The 19,713-nt window shown below is 42.3% G+C and overlaps 3 protein-coding genes across 10 annotated transcripts in view; all 3 read left to right on the top strand.

The window, feature by feature from the left end:
• The first annotated feature begins 393 nt into the window (after positions 1 to 393).
• LOC115196894 (DNA-directed RNA polymerase II subunit RPB3) lies at positions 394 to 6,359 on the top strand. The gene is made up of 9 exons (XM_029757886.1): positions 394 to 619; positions 2,333 to 2,382; positions 2,505 to 2,573; positions 2,664 to 2,716; positions 2,825 to 2,953; positions 3,038 to 3,089; positions 3,208 to 3,376; positions 3,487 to 3,561; positions 5,928 to 6,359. Exons 1-9 carry the CDS (start codon positions 534 to 536, stop codon positions 6,070 to 6,072), a joined length of 828 nt encoding a protein of 275 aa, XP_029613746.1. The 5' UTR covers positions 394 to 533; the 3' UTR covers positions 6,073 to 6,359.
• Positions 6,360 to 9,954: 3,595 nt separating this feature from the next.
• Positions 9,955 to 15,570, top strand: LOC115196890 (diacylglycerol O-acyltransferase 1). 6 transcript variants are annotated; one of them, XM_029757880.1, is made up of 19 exons: positions 9,955 to 10,003; positions 10,101 to 10,132; positions 10,402 to 10,617; positions 10,716 to 10,803; positions 10,909 to 10,949; positions 11,029 to 11,114; positions 12,549 to 12,601; positions 12,693 to 12,798; positions 12,966 to 13,070; positions 13,229 to 13,288; positions 13,401 to 13,504; positions 13,610 to 13,648; positions 13,796 to 13,837; positions 13,926 to 13,970; positions 14,071 to 14,183; positions 14,284 to 14,349; positions 14,482 to 14,569; positions 14,776 to 14,838; positions 14,937 to 15,570. In XM_029757880.1, exons 3-19 carry the CDS (start codon positions 10,487 to 10,489, stop codon positions 15,111 to 15,113), a joined length of 1,407 nt encoding a protein of 468 aa, XP_029613740.1. In that variant the 5' UTR covers positions 9,955 to 10,003; positions 10,101 to 10,132; positions 10,402 to 10,486; the 3' UTR covers positions 15,114 to 15,570. The 6 variants fall into 6 exon arrangements, with proteins under 6 accessions (XP_029613740.1, XP_029613737.1, XP_029613739.1 ...); XM_029757878.1 differs by having other exon boundaries at positions 9,991 to 10,003; positions 10,479 to 10,617; XM_029757877.1 differs by having other exon boundaries at positions 9,961 to 10,132; positions 10,479 to 10,617.
• Positions 15,571 to 15,991: 421 nt separating this feature from the next.
• The window catches only part of LOC115196889 (NEDD4-like E3 ubiquitin-protein ligase WWP2), a 43,072-nt gene continuing 39,350 nt past the window's right edge, over positions 15,992 to 19,713 (top strand). For all 3 annotated transcript variants that reach the window (XM_029757875.1, XM_029757876.1, XM_029757874.1), the window contains exons 1-5: positions 15,992 to 16,069; positions 17,084 to 17,165; positions 17,901 to 18,054; positions 18,202 to 18,323; positions 18,675 to 18,812. In XM_029757875.1, the coding sequence (XP_029613735.1) occupies positions 17,096 to 17,165; positions 17,901 to 18,054; positions 18,202 to 18,323; positions 18,675 to 18,812 (484 nt within the window). In that variant the 5' untranslated portion in view covers positions 15,992 to 16,069; positions 17,084 to 17,095. The remainder of the gene's footprint in view (positions 16,070 to 17,083; positions 17,166 to 17,900; positions 18,055 to 18,201; positions 18,324 to 18,674; positions 18,813 to 19,713) is intronic.

Below are 19,713 nucleotides of genomic sequence, written 5' to 3'. Positions count from 1 at the left end.
TTTTTCTTTCAGTTATGGATTTAGGATGAGGGGGTCCTTGGGATGAATGAACAACACTGCATGGATTTTACCTATGCTGTTGGTGCTTTCAAGACAACTGGGAACTCAAGAAAAAAAGAGGTCATGACAGCAGCGATCTTCAGTTCAGAAAGTCGGGAGTTCTGGAAAGGTGCCAGTTTCCAACTTGGAATTCCGAGTTGGATGAATGTTCAAGTTGATTTTTTCAAGTCAGAGTTCGTTTTTTTTCACGAGTTCTTAGTTGTCTGGAACGCGGCATAAGTATTTTACCTAGGCGCACTACACTTTTTTATTTTGAAGCATCTTTCTCGACGTCACGGGGGAAAGGTGTGACCCGGATGTTAAACACGCCCACTAGGACTTGGTAACCAATCACAGACTTTATTTTATTTTGGCCAATGAAGAGGAGGAGGAGTAGTCGTGGATTGAGGCCTTGGCTGCGTGCGCGGGGTTGGTGTTGTTTTTGAGACGGATCGATACAGAACTTCTATCTGTGCTTTTCTCATACGTTAACGATGCCGTATGCCAACCAGCCAATCGTGAAAATCACAGAATTGACGGATGAGAATGTTAAATTTGTCATAGAGAACACCGATCTGTCGTGAGTAACCATTTAAATGAATTATCCAAACGTTAGCTTGCTAGCGAACGAGCTCGGTACGTAGCTTGTGAGAGCGTAGCCAATGCAATGAGTAGCTGGCGCCTGCAGATACTTAATTGAAATAACTACAGCATGACATATGTCCATGTTTTAATATTAATGTATGCACGTCAATGATGACGCAGCAATGGGATGTTAGTCCAAATCATGTGTAAAGTTTTATCTAACTAACGCGTTAGGTCACTAGTTGGCTTGCTGGGAGTGAGCAGCCGAGAGACGGGTTGCCTCCCACGATGTAACCAATGTGTGTTCCAACATACACTGAATTACCAAAAGGATGCGGACACCTACTCGTCGAACATCTCATTCCAAAATCATGGATATTAATATGGAGTTGGTCCTCCTTTTGTTGCTATAACAGCCCCCACTCTTCTGGAAAGGCTTTGCACTACATGTTGGAACATTGCTGCGGGGACTTTCAGCCACAATAGCATTAGTGAGGTCAGGCACTGATGTTTGGCAATTATGCCTGGCTCACAGCCGGTATTCCAATTCATCCCGATTGGCTTGAGGTCAGGGCTCTGCGCAGGCCAGTCAAGTTCTATCACACCAATCTCGACAAGCTATCTGTATGGACATCACTTTGTGCCCGACAAACTTTCTGTATGGACATCGCTTTGTCCACAGGGGAATTGTCATGCAGAAACAGGAAAAGGCTTTCCCCCAAGCTGTTGCCACAAAATTGAAGCACAGAATTGTCTAGAATGTCATTGTATATTGTAGCGTTAACATTTCAATTTGCTGGAACTAAGGGGCCTAGCCCGAACCATGTTAAACAGCCCCAGGCCATTATACCGCCTCCACCAAACTTTACAGTTGGCACTATGCATTCGGGCAGGTAGCGTTCTCCTGGCATCTGCCAAACCCAGATTCTTCTGTCTGACTGCCAGATGGCGAAGCGTGATATATCACTCCAGAGAACGTGTTTCCACTGGTCCAGAGTCCAATGGCGGCGAGCTTTACACCACTCCAGCCGACGCTTGGCATTGCGCATGGTGATCTTAGGCTTCTGTGTGGCTGCTCGGCTATGGAAACCCATTTCATGAAGCTCCCGACGAACAGTTCTTGTGCTGACGTTGCTTCCAGAGGCAGTTTGGAACTCATAGTGAGTGTTGCAACCGAGGACAGACAATCTTTACGCACTTCAGCTCTCGGCTGTCCCGTTGTCAAATCAAATATCTTGTGAGCTTGTGTGGCCTACCACTTTGCGGCTGAACCGTTGTTGCTCCTAGACGTTTCCACTTCACAATAACAGCACTTCCAGTTGACTGGGGAAGCTCTAGCAGGGCAGAAATTTGACGAACTGACTTGTTGGATTCTTTGATGGTGCCACGTTGAAAGTGACTGAGCTCTTCAGTAAGGCTGTTCTCCTGGCAATGTTTGTCTATGGAGATTGCATGGCTGTATGCTCGATTTTATACACCTGTCAGCAACGGGTGTGGCTGAAATAGCAGAATCTACACATTTTAAGGGGTGTCCACATACCTCTGTATATACAGTGCATGTCTGGGATTTGAGACTAGTGCAGGGTCATAGTGCACGCTCATCACCCCGGAGGGCTAGCTAGATTATAAGCTTAAATTTGACATGAGATTGCTATTGGCTGAAGTTACAATGTTAATGTGTTCTTTCACGTGTTGTCTGTTTATACAGGGTTGCAAATTCCATCCGACGTGTCTTTATGTCAGAGGTTGCAACAATAGGTAAGATACTCTATCGCGTGTGCTTGTTCTTATTAATATTATTATGAATGTGTAGTGGTTTGTAAGATCCATGTCCTTGCCACAATGGTTGGTGTAAGTGTTAATCTCATGTCTCGTTTCAGCTATTGATTGGATTCAAATTGATGCAAATTCTTCTGTGATCCACGATGAGTTCATTGCTCACAGAGTGGGTATGTAGTGAATTGTACAACTTTGTTTTTGTCCCTTCTGGTGCCTCCTGTGTTCCAATATTGCACTGATAACTATGATCACATTTTCAGGTCTTATCCCCCTCACCAGTGATGATGTTGTGGACAAGATGCAGTACTCCAGAGTAAGCTTTTGAACACCTGATGAAGATGGCTGAAAGTAACATTGCCAGCCATGCTTACTTGATGATGAAACCCCTAATGCTTTGCCCTTCTCTTCCCCTTTACCGCAGGACTGTACATGTGACGATTTCTGCCCAGAATGCTCTGTTGAACTGACGCTGGACGTTCGCTGCACAGAGGACCAGACCCGGCATGTGACCTCACGAGACCTGCTGTCCAACCACCCTCGAGTCATCCCTGTGAGCTTCCATCCAACCATAGACTTCCCTCCCCTTACGATTTTCTTCAGAACTGAATTGACTTCTATATTATCTGATCTTCAGGTGACCTCCAAGAGTCGAGACAATGATCCCAATGACTATGTTGAACAGGATGGTGAGCTGCTCTTCCCCATGCTCTTCTATTACAGCATTTTATTGTAAATATTTGGTGTCTTACACACATTACCTCTGTTTCTCTCTCTCTCTCAACTCTGCCTCCTTCGTCTTGTCAGACATTTTGCTGGTGAAGCTTCGAAAGGGTCAGGAGCTGCGTCTCAGAGCTTATGCCAAGAAGGGCTTTGGCAAGGAACATGCCAAGTGGAACCCCACAGCCGGCGTATCCTTTGAGTATGACCCAGACAATGCACTGAGGCACACTGTGTACCCACGGCCAGAGGAATGGTGTGTTATATTGTAATTTTCTTTATTAAGGGAAAGACAAAGTATTCTTTGAGGGAGAGTGTCACTTATTGTTTATCCATTAGAATTGACCCTGCTATTCTCTGTCTCAGGCCAAAAAGTGAATACTCAGAGATTGAGGAGGATGAGGTGCAAGCCCCATTTGACCCCAATGGCAAACCTGAGAGGTAAATTACATTTAGGGTATGCATCATCAGCAGGAATGGGCACGGTTGTTAAAATATTCAAACAGACGTTGGTATTCGATTACTTGGGAGACTATTCATTTTTGAGGAGAACAAATATAGGCCTATTTTAACAGTAAAAAGGCTTTTTCTAAAATGGAATGAAATTATATACAGTGCCTTTGTAAAGTATTCAGACCTCTTGACTTTCTCCACATTTTGTTATGTTACAGCCTTATTCTAAAATGGATTTTAAAAAAATTATTCCGGAGCAATCTACACACAATACCCCATAATGTCAAAGCGGAAACAGGTTTTTAGATAATTTTGCTAATTTATGTGATAAATTCAACTGATTGGACATGATTTGGGAAGGCACACACCTGTCTATGTAAGGTCCCACAGTTGACAGTGCATGTCAGCGCAAAACCAAGCCATGAGGTTGAAAGAATTGTTTGTAGAGCTCTGAGACCGCATTGTGTCAATGCAGAGATCTGGGGAAGGGTACCAAAACATTTCTGCGGCATTGAAGGTCCCCAAGAATACAGTGGCCTCCGTCATTCTTAAATGGAAAGTTTGGTATCACCAAGACCCTTCCTAGAGCTGGTCGCCTGGCCTAACTGAGCAATCGGGAGAAGGGCCTTGGTCAGGGAGGTGACCAAGAACCCAATGGTCACTCTGACAGAGCTCTAGAGTTCCTCTGTAGAGATAAGAGAACCTTCCAGAAGCACAACCATCTCTGCAGCACTCTACCAATCAGGCCTTTATGGTAGAGTGGCCAGACAGAAACCACTCCTCAGTAAAAGGCACATGACATCCCATTTGGAGTTTGCCAAAAGTCACCTAAAGACTCTGACCATGAGAAACCAGATTCTCTGTTCTGATGAAACCAAGATTGAACTCTTTGACCTGAATGCCAAGGGTCACGTCTGGATGAAACCTGGCACCATCCCGACGGTGAAGCATGGTGGTGGCAACATCATGCTCGGGGGATGTTTTTCAGCGGCAGGGACTGGGAGACTAGTCAGGATCAAGGCAAAGATGAACAGAGCAAAGTACAGAGAGATCCATGATGAACTGCTCCAGAGTGCTCAGGTCCTCAGACTGGGGGCGAAGGTTCACCTTCCAACGGGACAACAACCCTAAGCACACAGCCAAGACAACGCAGGAGTGGCTTCGGGACAAGTGTCTGAATGTCCTTGAGTGGCCCAGCCAGAGCCCGGACTTGAACCTGATCGAACATCTCTAGAGAGACCTGAAAATAGCTATGCAGCAACACTCCCCATCCAACCTGACAGAGCTTGAGGGTCTGCAGAGAAGAATGGAAGAAAGTCCCCAAATACAGGTGTACGAAGTTTGTAGTGTCATACCCAAGGAGAATCATTGCGGTAGTCGCTGCCAATCGGTGCTTCAACAAAGTACTAAGTAAAGGGTCTGAATACTTACCGGTATGTAAATGTATATTTCAGTTTTTTTTTTAAATTCTAAATTGGCTAACATTTCTAAAAACCTGTTTTTGTTTTGTCATTATGGGGTATTGTGTGTAAATTGAGGGGGGAAACATTTTTAATCAATTTTAGAATAAGGCTGTAATGTAACAACGTGGAAAAAGTCAAGGGGTCTGAATACTTTCCGAAGGCACTGTATGTGACATTGCTACATAGCCTACAAGGATAGACCATTACATTCAACACATGTTGCGCCCCATAGAAAAAGTCACATCTAGCCTACACACATTTCGGTCAATCAAAGCATCGCTACAGTCAGTCTCCATGTGTAACAAGCGAAGTGAGAGATTAATAATCAATGCTAAATGAGAAGTAGGCGGCTACAATGCTCAACCAACAGGTAGGCCGTTTCATATGAACGGAGTTGTTGTTGACCAGTACGGGAAGCACAGCAAAATGTCCTCAATTAGTCATGCTACTTTAGATGGCTACTGTAGCTGGCTAGCTTCTTTAGGTACAAAGATTTGATGCGGTCAAAACATGCACTACCAGCTGGTTTGATAGATAACCTATGGCAACAATAAGTTTGTGTAACTAGCGGGAGTCGGTTTGGCTACTTTCTCTCCCTCCGTGCCCAACAGACTGTCACACACACCGGCCCCTGCTCCTCTCTCGCCCCACGCTTCTGCTGAAACAGAGCGCAGATATCTGAAAAAATATATGATTTGAATGGTGGTGAAATCAATCCAAATACCCGTCCCTAATCATCCGTGTCCACGGTCCATTCCTATGATGACAATACCTGTATGTGATAGAGGTTTTGATTGTTACAGCAGTATGTGATGACAAAGCTGGTGAATAATGATCGAGAAAGATGGCAGAGACGTCACGGTTCATTTCTGTTGTCTCAAACTTTTGCAGGTTCTATTACAACGTGGAGACGTGTGGCTCACTGCGACCAGAGACCATCGTCATGTCTGCTCTGGCAGTGCTGAAAAAGAAACTGAGTGACTTACAGACCCAGCTGAGCCACGAAATCCAGAGTGACGTCCTCACTATCAACTGAGACCTGCAGTTTTAGCCAGTCCTACACCATTGAGACTTGGAGAGCAGACCCAGTTGCAAATCGTAAACTTTTTTGATGACGACAAACCTGATGTAGGCAGGAAAAAAGTTAATTCAAGAGCTCGCCAACTGAAATCAGCAGTTTTTTTTATCGTCCACCACATTTTGTCCTTTCTCTTCGTTCTCTATGTTAATATTTGTCCTTTTGTTGAAGTTGTTTGTGGGAATATGTTTTGAATTGTTGTTTATTTTGTCTACCGAAAGAATAAACCCCAGTTTTCATCCAGATTGATTGTGCTTGCCTTTGAATATAAATAAGGTAATGAATGAGAGCATTGGTGAGCAGTCACTGATGTGACTTGGGGCTAAATTCTACAAAGGATATATTCTATATGCAACAAGCCCTATATACCTTCTCTTGCAACGTGGTCTCAGAACATTTCATATTATTCTGTATGTAAATCGGAGAGACTGCATTTAGTATGTTACAATTCATATGGTATGTATTAATAATGTTCATCCTTTTCGTATGATGTTGCGAATTTTAATTTCTTGTGGCTAACGTTAGCTAGGCTAGGGTTTAAGGTTAGGAGTTGGGTTATGTTAAGGAAAGGGTTAGCTAACATACTACTTTTTTGCTAGTTTGCAATACTTACTAAGTACTTGCTAAAAAGCAAAAGTTATCCATGATGTGGTTAACACGCAACCTTTGTGTTACACTCCTACCAACCACCCACCATACATATGAGGAAGTGGTGGCTGGTGGGAGGAGCTATTGGAGGATTGGCTCATTGGAATGGCTGGAATGGGTTAATGGAACGGTATCAAACACCAAATGTGGAAACCACATGTTTGACTCTGTTCCATTCCAGTCATTACAATGAGCCCGTCCTCCAATAGCTACCCCCACCAGTCTCCACTGATAGAACGCTGAAGCCTCTACCTATCAATTGATATAATATATACTTTACTATTAATATTTTTGATAACTTTAACTTTCACTCCACTACATTCCTAAAGAAAATGTGCTTTTTACTTACATTTTCCCTGACACCCAAAAGTACTGGTTACATTTTGAATGCTTAGCAGGACAGGAAAATCCCTGGTCATCCCTACTGCCTCTTATCTGGCAGACTCACTAAACACAAATGCTTCATTTGTAAATTATGTCTGAGTGTTGAACTGTGCCCCTGGCTATTCGTAAAGGAATAAAACAAGAAAATCGTGTCGTTGGTTTGCTTAATATAAGGATTTTTTAATTATTTATACTTTTACTTTAGATACTTAAGTACATTTAAAACCAAATACTTATAGACTTTTACTCAAGTATTTTACTGGGTGACTTTTACTTGAGTCATTATCTTTTAAGGTATCTTAACTTTTACTATGAAAATGTTGTACTTTTTCCACCACTGAGTTTTAGCCACGATGCTCCTGTAGTGCAAATGTCTGAGTGATGGAACACCATCATCCCGGAAACCCTAGACCCACTCCAATTCGTATACTGCCCCACAGATAACGCAATCTGAATTGTACTCTGCAATGCCCTTTCCCACCTGGACAAAAGGAACACCTATGTGAGAATGCTGTTCATTGACTACAGCACAACGTTCATCACCATAGTGCCCACAAAGGTCCTCAGTAAGCTAAGGACCCTGGGACTAAATACCTCCCTCTGCAACTGGATCCTGGACTTTGTGACGGGCCACCCCCAGGTGGTAAGGGTAGGCAACAACACATCTGCCATGCTGGTACTCAACACGGGCGCCCCTCAGGGGTGCGTGCTTAGTCCCATCCTGTACTCCCTGTTCACCCATGACTGCGTGGCTAAGCGTGACACAAACACCATCATTAAGTTTGCTTACGACAAAACGGTGGTAGGCCTGATCACCGTAAATTATGAGACTATAGGGAGAAGGTCAGAGACCTGGCCGTGTGGTGCCAGGACAACAACATCTCCCTCAATGTGAGCAAGACAAAGGAGCTGATCGTGGACTACAGGAAAAGGAGAGCCAAACACGACCCCATTCACATCGACAAGGCTGTAGTGGAGCGGGTCGAGAGCTTCAAGTTCCTTGGTGTCCACATCAAGACAGTTGTGAAGAGAGCACGACAACGCCTATCCCCCTCAGGAGACTGCAATGATTTGGCTTGGGTCCCCAGATCCTTTAAAAGATATACAGCTGCACTATCGAGAGCATCCTGACCAGTTGCATCCCTGCCTGGTATGGCAACTGCTCTGCATCCGACTGTAAGGTGCTACAGAGAGTAGTGCGTACGGCCCAGTTCATCACTGGGACCAAGCTTCCTGCCATCCAGGACCTCTATACTAGGCCTGTCAGAGGAAGGCCCAAAAAATTGTCAAAGACTCCAGTCACCCAAGTCATAGACTGTTCTCTCTGCTACCGCATGCCAGCGGTACCGGAGTACCAAGTCTAGGTCCAAAAGGCTCCTTAACAGATTCTACCCCCAAGCCATAAGACTGCTGAACAGTTAATCAAATGGCTACCTGGACTTTTTGCATTGACCCCCCCCCCCCCCACCTTTTTTTTACACTGCTGCTACTCGCTGTTTATTATCTATGCATAGTCACTTTACCCCTACCTACATGTACATATTACCTCAACTACCTCAACCTACCTGTACCTCTGCACATAGACTCGGTACCGGTACCCCCCTTTATATAGCCTCGTTATGGTTCTTTTATTGTTACTTTTTTACCATTGTTAATTTAGTAAATATTTTCTTAACTCTATTTTTCTTAAAACTGAACTGTTGGTTAAGATCTTGTAACTAAGCATTTCACGGTAAGGTCTACACCTGTTGTATTTGGCGCATGTGACAAATACAATTTGATTTGATTTTAAGCGGGGAGAACAGGCTCTGGTGGCTGAGGTCTCTGATGATCTTGGCCTTCCTTTTGTAGGTGTCCTGGCTTAGCTACAATACTACTACAATACTAGTTGACAACAACTATTGTGCCTGACATGACCACTAGATTGCGCTGTAGGGCTACTACATCTAGCCACAAAGGTATAAACGTGAACAGACCATCAGTCCCGACCGTGTTGACTCACCCCTATGTATTGGCCATTGAGAGGCTTGAAGCCACATTTCGGCCATATTGGCACTCCCCAGTAGGAGCAGTCCTTCATAGGAATCAATGGAGAATTCTACAGTATTTCAGTCAGCGGAGGCTGCTGAGAGGAAGACAGCTCGTAATAATGGCTGGAATGGAGTGAATGGAATGGTATCAAACACATGAGAAAAAAACCAAAACATTTGTTTGATACCATTCCATTTACTCCATTCTGGACATTATTATGTGCCGTCCTTCCCTCAGCAGATTAAACGCAGACTCAGCGATATGACGTACACGCAGAGAGTAAACATCATAGTGGGTCAATTTCTGCAACAACTAAGAGTGTTGAAACGCAAGGCTCAACGTCTATGCTATTTGGTCAGCCTGAAGCAAACCCGTGCGCATGCGCTGTGACTGTGTGAGAGTGAAGTCTTGCATCTTGCTTATTTCAATATCTGCGGTGCTGCTGGTGGCAATGTAATTTCGCTGAGTCTACCTTTAAATGTTTCAAGGACAAAATTACATGTATTAAAGTATTTTTTAATTGTTGTATGGGAGACCGAAACATTAGTGATCTAAAAATATATATACTTTAAGTTTTGTGTTATTTAATTTTTTGAATGTTTAGCTCACATAATATTAAAAAAATATACATTAAGGTGTCTGTAATAGAATAAATGCATTTCTATAGCTTCCAAAATATTTTTTTCAACGGTGGAGGGAGGACTTCAGATGGAGGCACGCTGGCTTTAACACAGCGCCCCCTATAGGGCATCTAGTGTAAATATAAATCATTGGTCCCGACAAACTGTACCATCTGCATCATGATGACTTGCACGGTAACGGAATGGTGCGTGGATCGTGAACATGCAGAAAAATGGATACTTGAGATGAGAAGATATTCATGTTCAAATGATTGCCAATATGTTTTCCACATTTCTTTGCAGAAAGATCATCAATTCGAGGCAATTGATGTCAGGTCAGAACCGACTATTATTGCATGATATCAGTCATAAAAACAGCAACGATATTGCGTTCGTTGAACGCTGCCTCGTAATCTACAAGGTGGGGGTGGCTCATGTGCAATTTATCTAAAAGCCTAATAATTCACTATGCAAATTGCTTCCCTGCCTTGACAGTAAAATTAATGTACATTTGTTTTTTTACTACTTTTGTCATTTTTACATTTATGAAGATAATAGCAATGCTTGCAAGTTGCAACAAGACAATCTCTGCTTTTTATTTCAGATAGAGAAATTGATGTGGATATCTTGATGTGCCTTTTCAACTTTGTCTGATGTACTGATGACACACCATCAACACAGAGGCTGAGATGTCTGCAGCAGAACCTGAAGCCTGTTCCTGCTCCTCTTCTTCACTTGATGTCGAAGAGAAATGTCAGTACTATGGCAATTCCAGCTCTGATCCTCCCACTGAACCACATCCAGACATGGACATGTTCTGGTACACATTAATATTAAACCTATATCTCTAAATCTCCAGATATTCCCATGATTTAATTGTTATTGACTGAATATGTTGACGTCGTTTTGTCACTACAGCTGTCACAGTGTCCAGGATTCCTTACTGAGCTCTGACAGCCGCTTCACAAACTATAGAGGGATTCTCAACTGGATCATTATCCTTCTGGTGAGTCATTCTCTCTGGATACTAAATGTGATCAAGTTCTATAAGCTATGCAGGGAAAGAGAAGAGACCAATATTGTTGTATTTTGTGTGTTGTTGTTTTTGCAGATCTTGACCCATGCTCACCTGTTCCTGGATAACTTTATACAGTGAGTACACACACAGACACACACTCGATCAGCAACTAATGTGTTTTCTTTTTTCTCTGACATACCCTCTTCTGAACAGACATGGCTTCTTGATTGACTTGAGGAAAGTCTTGGAGCACCTTATGGAGGACAATTATAACTGGCCGTCTGTCAACCTGATACTGGGTGAGGCTTTGTCACCACTGCACTATTGTCAGCTTAACCAACTGCACAAGGAATATACAGTGAGGGGAAAAAAGTATTTGATCCCCTGCTGATTTTGTACGTTTGCACACTGACAAAGAAATGATCAGTCTATCATTTTAATGGTAGATTTATTTGAACAGTGAGAGACAGGATAACAACAAAAGAATCCAGAAAAACGCATGTCAAAAATGTTATAAATTGATTTGCATTTTAATGAGGGAAATAAGTATTTGACCTCCTCTCAATCAGAAAGATTTCTGGCTCCCAGGTGTCTTTTATACAGGTAACGAGCTGAGATTAGGAGCACACTCTTAAAGGGAGTGCTCCTAATCTCAGCTTGTTACCTGTATAAAAGACACCTGTCCACAGAAGCAATCAATTAATCAGATTCCAAACTCTCCACCATGGCCAAGACCAAAGAGCTCTCCAAGGATGTCAGGGACAAGATTGTAGACCTACACAAGGCTGGAATGGGCTACAAGACCATCGCCAAGCAGCTTGGTGAGAAGGTGACAACATTTGGTGCGATTATTCGCAAATGGAAGTGTTGGGTGAAAGTGTTGTGGTCAGATGAGACCAAAATGGAGCTCTTTGGCATCAACTCAACTTGCCGTGTTTGGAGGAGGAGGAATGCTGCCTATGACCCCAAGAACACCATCGCCACTGTCAAACATGGAGGCGGAAACATTATGCTTTGGGGGTGTTTTTCTGCGAAGGGCACAGGACAACTTCACCGCATCAAAGGGACGATGGACAGGGCCATGTACCGTCAAATCTTGGGTGAGAACATCCTTCCCTCAGCCAGGGCATTGAAAATGGGTCGTGGATGGGTATTCCAGCATGACAATGACCCAAAACACACGGCCAAGGCAACAAAGGAGTGGCTCAAGAAGAAGCACATTAAGGTCCTGGAGTGGCCTAGCCAGTCTCCAGACCTTAATCCCATAGAAAATCTGTGGAGGGAGCTGAAGGTTCGAGTTGCCAAACGTCAGCCTTGAAACCTTAATGACTTGGAGAAGATCTGCAAAGAGGAGTGGGACAAAATCCCTCCTGAGATGTGTGCAAACCTGCTGGCCAACTACAAGAAACATCTGACCTCTGTGATTGCCAACAAGGGTTTTGCCACCAAGTGCTAAGTCATGTTTTGCAGAGGGGTCAAATACTTATTTCCCTCATTAAAATGCAAATCATTTTATAACATTTTTGACATGCGTTTTTCTGGATTTTTTTGTTGTTATTCTGTCTCTCACTGTTCAAATAAACCTACCATTAAAATTATAGACTGATCATTTCTTTGTCAGTGGGCAAACATACAAAATCAGCAGGGGATCAAATACTTTTTTCCCTCACTGTACTGTTAATGAATTTGAGTAATAAACTCACTCATCCTTCATGCTTCTCACACCTTTGCAGCTGCCAATATGTTTGCTATTGCTGCTCTGCTACTTGAGAGGTGTCTGGATAAGGTGAGACAGTTCTACCCTTGGCTTTTCAAATAAGAGAGGCTAGGTTATGTGAACTGTCTCGCAAAGGTTGATATGTGTGTGTTGATTCTAGGGAACACTATCCCCCAGTGCAGGGCACTGTTTACACCTGGGGAACCTGGGATTACTAACACTTTTTCCTGCTGTCATCATTCTATATGATACTTCAATATCAACAGGTAAATACCGCAAGTATGATATGCACAGATATTGACCTGTACCTGATATTCCAGGTTGTTATGGTTCCATTGCAATAGAGCATATTTAGCTTTGTGTGGATGTGCACCTCAACTTAAGATGGTGAGTCTTAAGTTGAGGTGAAACTGTTTCACTATCTGCCTATCAGGGGGAGCATATTTCTCACTCTGGACCTACACTGTTCTTGGGCTCAAGCTTTATTCTTACCAAGAAACCAACAATTGGTATCGTCAGGGGTCTGTTCCATCTCCAGGTATGTCAGTGGGAACCGTTTTTTTTTTTCTTCGTGGCTGCAGTTACCGCTGGTTGATTTCCTGCAGTTATCACTAATTGTAATTGCTGCTTAGGCTGAAGATAATTACTCTGCTGTTTGGATTTCTGGTGTGGTGAACATCTGTATCTGTTTTCCAGGAACAGACAAGTGTGTATTACATGAGACAAAAAAACATATAGAACACCTAACTATTAAAGGTGAGAACGTCATTCTTTCTCACGCGTAATGGCTTGTGCACAATTTCTGCCTGTCTAGTTGTAGACTAAGAACACATAGACAGTTAAGGACATTGACTGTTCTCTCTGTTAGACCTTTACTACTTTCTCCTGGCGCCCACTTTATGCTACCAGCGAGATTTCCCCTTCACACCAAGGGTCCGTATCAACGTTCTTTGTAAGACGCTGATAGAAATGGTGAGATAAAACCTCACCCACACAATACCTATCCCGTGTAATTATTGTGTTAAATGTTAATATGCATTGATTTTCCACCATCTTATTTTGGGCCTCTACTTTCAGGTGGTCCTTACTCAAATTATTGTGGGAATTGTGCAGCAGGTGATATGTTTTAACTTTTAGGTTTGGTATTAAATTATCCTTCTGTTTGCAAGTCTATCCATCTATCTAGGATTTATTTGAAATGGCTTTATCTTTATGTTACCCATTGTAATTCTATTCCGTGTGCACCTTTTGTTTTCCTATCAGTGGATTGAACCCATCTTCCAGAGATCAGAAAACTCCTTCTCTGTGAGTGAAAGCAATATCCCTTTTCATCAAAAATGTAATGATATATTAATCTCACATTATTTCCTCTTTGACTTTTCCTTTCCTCTAGAATATGGACATCACTACCAGGGTGGAGCACCTGATGGAGCTTGTGGTAAGCGTGTTTGTGTTTTAGGGTAGTGGAGCATTATTAGTATGTTCTGGTGGTGTCAAACAATAGCGCTGTCAATAAAGCGGTCCAATTTCCTTTACAGGCTCCCAACCACTTCCTGTGGCTGATGTTCTCCTTCCTGTTTTCTCACTCCTACCTGAACTTCTGTGCTGAACTGTTGTGCTTTGGAGACCGCCATTTCTATGGGGATTGGTGGTCCGTTATATCCTAATCATTCATTTTGGATGATCCACTTATATGTGTTTATGTGTAATAGAGTAACAGATGTGTAATAGATTCATATTTTCATCTGCAGGAATGCTAAAACACTGAAATGTTTTTGGTGGAATTGGAATATTCCTCTTCATAAGTGGTGCTACAGGTAATAGTGACACTTGACACCTAAATAGACTTTTCCATTCTCTCTCAGAAGAGGTATGGACTGTGTGTGTAAAACGAACTTCTATCACTCTTTATCCCTCTCTATCTCTGTCTCTTTTTCTCTTACATAAAGACACTTGTATACACCACTACTGAAAAAGAGGGTGTCACAAAAGCAAGCAGATTTGCTGGTCTTCCTGATGTCAGCTGCCCTTTGCGAGGTAGGACTGGTCATAGTAGGACTGGTTGTTGTTGTTATTATTATTGTTATTATTATTATGGTGTAGATGGGTGAGTACAATCAGTTCAGTTATCTTGTGCGAAATAATGATTAGTTGCTAACTACTTAAAGCTGTCCCATGTGCTACTATGAGACAATCCATGGTAATGGGTTATGTATTTACATTTTGTTTTTTGTGCCTTGCAGTATGTCATTGCTCTGCCCTTACACAGCTGTCGTCTATGGATCTTCTTCATGATGATCTTTGAGGTGAGGGAAACTGAAATACCATCAAGTATATACTGTATGTGTTTATGCTGTGTGTGTGAACATGCATGTTAACTCCTCCCTCTCTTTCCCTGTCCCAGCTCCTGGTAGATGTTTACCTTGGAGACTATTTCAAGGGTAACTATGGCAATGGGCTGGTGTGGCTGTGCTTTCTACTGGGTCCTCCCCTGGCTGTGATGACCTATTTCCATGACCACTACATGAGTCACCATGGCCAACATCCTCCTGGACTGTCCGTTGCTGAGTGTTTGTCATGATCACTGTCTTATACACAATTGGATATAGCACTTTCGGATACCTTTGAAAGACTTATGTCCAGCAATGGACCATTTGTAGGGACAGTTGGCATATCAGACAAATTGTTCCCATTTTTGTTGAAAAACTCAAGAAATCAACACCTTCACAGCTATTCATAATGCTTTTGAATTTGAACAATCTGTGGATACGTCTTGTAATGATATGACTCAACCACACGTGAAAGATATGGCTGCTTATTCACTGTATATCAACATATGGTTTTGGTTCACCCAATTTTAATGTAAGCTTATGGATTATAGCCAACTTATTTCAGACAACATTAACTGCTGGGTGAAAACTATTGGTAAACCACAACATGTTGAATTTAAGCACTGTTTGAAATATGTAGCTTCCAATTGAATTGTTTTTACTCAGTATGGGGAAATGTGGTTTTAAATAAACAGCATTTGAAGCTTTGTTATCTTTGGTTTATTGAAGGAGCAATCAGCAGTTGCTATATACATTTTTGAACTTATAAATTAATGATATGTACCCATTGATTCTTGAAGAATATCACTTGTAAATGCCTCATAAGCATAGTTCAACTGTAGTACCCCATCAGGACCGAAAATATAAGCTTGTTTTACTCCAATAAAAAAACACTTTAGTATCAAAACATGGTTCAATCTATAATGTTGATATCATGGATGGTCAGTCCTTGCATCCATAGCTCTGTCTATGAATTTATTTGAAAGTGGTTACATTTCTCCATCCCCATCCCTCATTTTTGTATCAAAACGAGTGGGGATACCGCGTTAACTGCTGTAAAGCCGTCAGATACTGTACATGTGTTTGCATGTTGTGAACCACAATTCAATGCGCTGGCCATTAATGCGAATCACGTGACCCCGTCATTGAGGCAGGCGGAAATGAAAGTTAACTAGCTAGTTGTACCAGCGGACCACAGCTAAAAAAGGTAATTATGCTAAAATTAATAAAATACGTTACCACCAATGTCAAGTAATATAGTATTGTTGAATACATTTCTTAAATAGTACACATATCCATCTACGTTTACGAGAAAATGTGACAATTATCTTGTCCTTATGCCGACAACAAAGCTGTTCGCTAGCTTGCTAGGAGCTATCATCAAAATAGCTCACCATCTTCCGTGTTTTGTTTTTGTGTGCAGGGTATTTAAATACGGAGACAATGAGCCAATTTGAGTTACTGATCTGTAGCTACAGTTAATCGATACGTTTAGCGAGCTACTAGTTTGCAGCAAATGCGATGTCTCACCTTGGAACTAGCTAGCTTACAGGCAGTTGATGTTCTCGTCTTGTCGATTTCGTTGGGTTACGCTGTTTACAAGTAACGTTAGCTAGCTACGGTTAATCGATCCGCTAGCTATATGCTTTCATAGTCGACATCAGTGATGACATTACAAGGTGATTCACAAGGACTCGGCCACGACCCAAGTTATTGGCCAAGAGATAGCAAACCTTATCAGACTAGCTAACCATCTCTTCGCGGATGTATGTGAAATCTAGCAAGGAGTTTGCTATGCTGGACGGAGGACGTGTATTTTAGGACGTGATAACACCCAGATATGAGTCGAAACTATTCGAGCTACTACTGTCTACTATGACTAGCTAGATATGTAGAGGAAATACAATCCACTGCCAGTTGTCATTGTGCCAAACAGTTCTTTCCAAGGTGGCGAGATGCCTAGATAGCTAATGTATGATCATTTGGCTGTAGTAGTGTAGATGGCATTGGTATGATATTGTTGGCTAGTTCATGTCTGTTGTAAGGATTCACTGAGACATGCTATTTTACTATGTATGTTGTTGTTTACGTTGTGGAGGGTACACAGGGGAAATGCATAACTAATTGTTTTGAATTGCAGTGTGTGATTTAGGCCTACTTTACAGTTTGCCTTCATGTCGGTTATGTGTGTTCTCTGATTGTGCCTGTGCGTGTGTCTCAGGGCTGTGATGTCATGGCAGCTGCCAGTGTGACAAGACCTGGCAATGTCCAGACCACAGAAAAATCACAGTTGACCTTGAAAGGTAATCATCAATATGAAACGTTTAATTCCTCTCATCTATCACCTTCTATTGTAACCTACTCTAATACTCATCCTCCTCTTCCCTATGTATGTCTGACAATTTCTCTCATGCCAACCACCCCCAGCTCTTTTCATCATCCATTGTTATTCCAGTTTCCCATTTGCTCTCCCTGCCATTTATTCCCTCCCTTTTGCTCTTTTTTCCCCCAGTGAATTGTTCATGAACTACTAATATGTCACCCATCACTCGCACCCCCTCTCGTATAATATCAGATAAAATAGGTTCAATTTACCTTGACAGTTTAAAAGAATTGGAAGATTTCTGGTCTATTGAAAAGATACAGCAGTAGCCTAACAGTTATTTGGCCCATGTTTTCCTTAGCGGATATTGAATTAAGTTCAAAGTTCATTCTGACATGGATAGGCAGACAGTTGTGACATTTCGCTGGCCAAGTGAGCAGCACAGTAATATGGAACAATCAACAACTAATTTATTAACAGAACATGCAATCCAAGGGGCAATATCCACCTTGTTTTGCATGTGTCAGCTAGAGGGCGATATTTGCATTTTTGTGTTTTCTTGACATACAGTTTCTTGCAGAGTAGCTGTAATAAGAATGTTTTATTACTGTAGCTTAATGGTTGATCAGAGTTCGGTGTACCACAGTCATTCAAATGGTCTCTTTTTGTCATTTGCATATATGTTCATCAACTGTTTTTTATTTTCTTGCCACAGTGGTCTCAGCAAAGCCTCAGTCACCTAAGCTGCCCACCCGTTCCAGACTCAGCTCTTTTGTGGAGGTGACTGCCGATGGCCTGACTAGTGAAACCAAGAAAACGGGAAAACGCACTGGACACCTTGAGCTACAGTGGAACGAGGACCTAACCCTGTGAGCTACAGCCCCCCCCCCCCCCCCCCCCCTCTCTCAATTCTGATACAACATGCCAATGCTATGCCGCTGTCCATTAATACCACATGAATGTGTAATGTAGGTCTATCTGTCTGTGTAGCTGATTTTGACTTGTGTGTTGTGTAGGAATGTGACGCCTCAGAGCCACTTAGATCTGAAGTTGTGGAGCTGCCACACCTTGAGGAAGGAGTTGCTGGGAAGTGCCACCATTGACCTGCTTGACACCCTGCGTACACATGATGGCAAGAGTAAGACAATAAAAGTGTATTTTTAAAGTTGTTTTAATTTTTATGTAGGCCTAAGGCCATGGATTGTTAATAGGATTCCTAGTCATGCTACTAAAGTAGTCTTTCCAGTTGAAAGTATTTGAAAGATTAAATGTTACACTTGTGAAACAGACTCCCTCAGGATGTTTTTTTTATACAAACATGTAAGAAGAAGAGAGAAAGAACTTTGGTTGCCTTTACGCAATTGATAGCGCACATCTTATCATCTCTTATTCGCCCTAATCCTTCATTTTCTTTCTCTCCTTCGTTTTCTCTTCACACTCTCCTCCATCTATCCCTCCCTCCATTCCACACTCCCCACTTTCCCTCCAGTGGAGAATCTGCAGCTCAGTCTGGTCTTGCAGACAGAGAACAAAGGCTCAGTTGTAGCAGGAGGCGAGCTGAACGTCTGTCTGGACGGCCTGGTTGTTGATCTGGGATCTTTGCCCAATGGCAGCACAGCAACAGACAGTGAGTCCCGCCTTACAACCCACATTCACACACACACGTTAACACTTACAAAAAAGTACACACTATTCTTAATGCAAACAAAATGCTCCCACACACACACACTTTCACTCTTTCTTGCATTTTCTCTCTCTTGGTCTCTGGTATATATTCACACTCATTACATTTAGTGACATGTTTGTGGTGACTTATATTTGTTCTTTTTCAGACTCCACCCAAACGAAAAGTGGGGCTCATTTGGAAAAAGCCAAAGAGTTTTTACTTTGAAAGTGTGGTGGTCTCAAATGTGATGGAATATGTGTATTTTGAGCCATCGTTGCTCGTGTGCAAGTTTGCACACAGTCTTTCACGGGTTTTGGCAGAGTCTTTCACATGTTTTGAAACATGTGGACAGAAATACTGGGAAGCACTATATCTCTGTTTGACCACTTTCCACACTTTCTTGTAGGCCTAGTTGATACTCTTGCTTAACATCCACTAGGCCTATAACTTGTGGACACACTAACATAATTAGATTTCAACAACAGTAACGGACCTGTCAATAGTTGACTACACGTATACAAACAAGGGGCGGAAAAAAAGGCCAAACAGCAGACACACTTTTTTAAGACAAAGATTGGGCTTTCCTCTAGAGTTGTTTTTAATGAATAACAACCCATTAAACTTATTTATAGGGGTTGCTTGAGTTTCCCAGTTCATGCATCTCTCATCTTTGTATAAAATAACACACAAGCCTTTTCATACTGAATCACAGAGCCAGAGTGTTTCCTAGTGAATGAACACAGCACAAGTCAGGGTTGGGTCTATGAGCATATGGTTCATAAATGTGTCTCTGTGTGTGTTTTATATATATCTAAATATGTGTGCATGAACATTAATATTGTTCTTAAAGCGCTGAATAAGC

The sequence above is a fragment of the Salmo trutta genome, chromosome 7 (assembly GCF_901001165.1).
Source record: "Salmo trutta chromosome 7, fSalTru1.1, whole genome shotgun sequence".
NCBI lineage: Eukaryota > Metazoa > Chordata > Actinopteri > Salmoniformes > Salmonidae > Salmo > Salmo trutta.
This window is presented reverse-complemented; position numbering and strand designations above follow the sequence as displayed.